The sequence below is a fragment of the Triticum dicoccoides genome, chromosome 5B (genome assembly GCF_002162155.2).
Source record: "Triticum dicoccoides isolate Atlit2015 ecotype Zavitan chromosome 5B, WEW_v2.0, whole genome shotgun sequence".
Lineage (NCBI taxonomy): Eukaryota > Viridiplantae > Streptophyta > Magnoliopsida > Poales > Poaceae > Triticum > Triticum dicoccoides.
The window spans coordinates 408,152,950-408,156,354 of record NC_041389.1 but is presented as its reverse complement, the minus strand read 5'-3'; the positions used below and the strand labels follow the sequence as shown (position 1 = coordinate 408,156,354).

The following is a 3,405-nucleotide window of genomic DNA, read 5'->3' as shown; positions in this document are numbered from 1 at the left end:
CCGTCACCACGCCTGCCGCCGGCCGCCGTCGCAGGGCCACCGGACCGCAGCCAAGCCGGGCTGCACCGCCGTTGCCTTCCTGCCCTGGGAAGGGAGCACGTGCGCGCGGAGACTGGAGGGCCCACCGCCGCCGGCACCACCCGGGCCAGCGCCGGGGGCGCCCGCCGACGGCGGCGAGGGGAGACGGGGGAGGAGGGGACCTGCGGGCGAGGGGCGCGAGCTCCGCCCCGACCACCTCCCGGGGAGGCGGCGCGAGGCGGCCTAGACGGAGGAAGGGTAGGGCGGAAGGGGGGCGGAGGCGGGGGGCGAGGCCGACGGCCGACGGTGGCGGGAGGGTCGGCGGCGGCGGGAGGGGAGCGGGGGAAACCCTAGCGCCCGCCTAGTCGCGGGAGCCGCTACGGGGAGACATAACCTCGTGTGCATATAATTAATCTCACCCATTCCAATCTTGGCCCCATGTCGCTTCCACAAGTGACCCGAGGGCCAACCCTAGCGCCGCCGCCTCCTCCCTTTCCCTCTCCTTCCTCCTCCTTGCGCCGCCAAGCGAAGCCCGCGTGGTTGCGGCTGCGGCGGGGAGTCTCGTCCCACCTGCGTGTCTTTTCGGGTAGCGAGGCCTCAAGCGTGTGGGGGCGCGATCCTTATCTAGTGGCCAATGGTGGCGTGGCAGCTAGGCACGCGCGCGCGTGTGTGTGTGGACATGGTGACAATACATTGGCGCCGTGGGTCCGTGGGCGGATCTGGCTGCGGCCATTTCTCCTGGCCTTTGAGGCGCACATTGTTCCCCTCTGGGGCGGCGTGCGACATCGGGCAACATTGGGTAGGACTGGCTCGCGCGGCTTGGAGCGCGTTTGGTGTGGTGTCGGGGCTGCAGTTCTTTTCTGCGCAGGTGGGGCTCCTCTGGTGGTCGACGACGTCTATCAGCGAGCATGTTCAGAAGGCCGACTTGTCCATGCCGATCCGTGCCTCTGCGTTGTGCTCTCCTGACCTGGTGTTCGGTCATGCATGGTGTCGGTCTGAGTTGAGCTCTCTTTCACGGTTGTGCTGTTGGCGGATCGGCGTCGATGGCCATGGGCAAGGCGGTGTACCCCCCCTCCGCCCCGCGTTCATCGGGACTGGTAGCTTCATTGTTTTATCTTGGAACTTTTTCTATGCTCAACATACATCATCACATGTTTCAAGCCATAATTTGGCTTTTTTGGGGGTTCGATTGCTATATTTATATTAGTTAGTGCATTTTCAGGCATTTAGTGAATATAATTCAAATTTGAATTGTAAGTGTATGAAATAGTTGGCAAAATTGGTTTGAAAAATACTATTTGTATTCTTTAGTCTATGCATAGGCTTTACTCAAGAAAATAAAATGAATTCAAACATCTGGGTGCCAAGCCTCAACCTGGAACATGAACTTATCAATTTTTAATTTATAGAAAAAAGCCAAACAAAATCTAAACAACATGAAACCTAAGATGGTATCATCATATGGTGTCAATATGCGAGGTAAAAATTTGATAAGGTTTTGCAGAAGTTATGACATGTACTGCTTGAAAATCGGACCAACTTGGCGAAAGAATTTAAGTTTCGAGAGGGAATGTGCCAGAAGATGAAGTGCCGGTTGATTCATCGTTTGACCTTAAATAAAATCTAAACATACACCATCACAATTTCTTAACCTTAGGGATCTCCACTTATTTTTAATTCCCTGCTACAACTACTAAGTACACTATGCCATTTCTTGTGTCTATATTGCAATGCTATACGTATTGTAGTTAATACAAATACATGTAGGAAAGAAACACATGATCCGTGTGCTGAATGACCATTGGTGGAGGTAAAGAAAAACTCGGCAAAGCACCTGAGACACGTGTCAAGTAAAATTTGCATCATCTTGCCGCCAAACACTTTATTTTGCCGAATACCCTCTTTTGATACTCGGCAAAGCCTTTGCCAGGTAAGAAACTCAGTATACTCTGCTTTGTGCGAAGGGTATATGCCAAACACCCTTTACCGAATGCAACACTAGGTAAAGACTGTGCCAAAGTTGAAATGACCCTTATCGATTATACTAAGGTACACGATAAAGAAGCAAATTTCAGTACGTGAAAAGAAGATCTCGAATGAGAAACAAAGCAGCTCCCGTAGTATGAACTGTCTTTAATTAGTATAAGCACTACAAAGAATATGAGGATGATCAATTCTCATCATTTACATGTCCTAGGTACAGGTTGTGTTATCCGGTCCACGACAAAGCTAGTTTTACACGTTGATGAAGGGCGCGCCGGTGATGATCTCGGTGGCGGCGAGCGCGACGAGGCCGAGCATGGCGAAGCGGCCGTTCCAGAGCTCCGCGTTGGCGTTCATGATGGCACCGGCTCTGCCCTCAGCGCTCTCGCCCTGGAGCAGTGGCACCAGCGACGCCACAGACAGCACCGCCACGGAGTAGGCGAACCACGCCTGCCCGGTGCCGCTGCCGAGCTGCGAGAGGAGCCCGTCGCCACGGCCTGCTTCCACGGCAAGCGCAGTCACGAAACCCACCATGGCCAGCCGCCCGTTGATGCGCTCCGGCGCGGGTGCGGCGAACGCCAGCGCGTCCCAGATCGAGGTGCTCGCCTGTGTCAGGAACAAATATCAGAAACCTGGCACAAACCGAGTAACACTATGTAGAGGCTTAACTAACACTGCACTGTGTTGCTTATGTGGATACGTACCTTGGGTGTGTTTGGCGGTGGTGCACTCGGGCCTTCGGTTTGTGCCCTGACGATGAGGGCGCGTCGGCCCAGTGCTGGCAGAGACTGGGCACCGAAGTGGCCGGCCGAGCCACGCGGCAGGACGGCGGCACCGGCGAAGGAGCTCATGGTCATCATGGTTGCCATTAATCAGCCGCGGAAGGTGAACGAAGGCGAGAAGGAAGCTACAGATGCTGCAGCAAGGGAAGAATCGGCTAGATGATTGCTAGTACTTGCTGTTTGTCGTGTGTCGCCGAGTGTTTGCTGGTGTATTGTTTTGAGTGAGTGGGCACATTTTATAGGCCACGCTCCGCGCGAGCCAACCCGTGACGAGGTGGCCGCGGCGGTGCCCACGTCGCGAGCGGCTCTCGGCCATGAAATGAATAGCCTCGACGTGGAGCGAGGCAGCGAGTGCGCAGACGTGGAGGCCAACCTGCGGAGGGCTTCCTTCGTAACCCGCCAAACAGTCAGACAAGTTGCAAAGCATAGAGGACAAGATTGTGTCGGCACGCAGCTCTATGTGATTCGGTTTTTGTTTCTCGCCCGAGCTAATCAAAAGCACCTTGAGAAAAACGTACGTTATGTGAACTTCGGAACCTCGCAGGCAGGAAAGCATGCATGTAAACTTTCTTCTCGACGGCCATTGTTGTACTCGCGTGAGTTCTTTCTTTCCTTTTTTTTT

At 54.7% G+C, this 3,405-nt stretch overlaps 1 protein-coding gene across 1 annotated transcript; it reads right to left on the bottom strand.

The window, feature by feature from the left end:
• Positions 1 to 2,113: 2,113 nt before the first annotated feature.
• LOC119309575 (low molecular mass early light-inducible protein HV90, chloroplastic-like) lies at positions 2,114 to 3,013 on the bottom strand. Its single transcript, XM_037585555.1, has 2 exons — positions 2,706 to 3,013; positions 2,114 to 2,607 (listed from the first exon to the last, which is right to left on the bottom strand). Exons 1-2 carry the CDS (start codon positions 2,868 to 2,870, stop codon positions 2,254 to 2,256), a joined length of 519 nt encoding a protein of 172 aa, XP_037441452.1. The 5' UTR covers positions 2,871 to 3,013; the 3' UTR covers positions 2,114 to 2,253.
• Between the last annotated feature and the right edge of the window lie 392 nt (positions 3,014 to 3,405).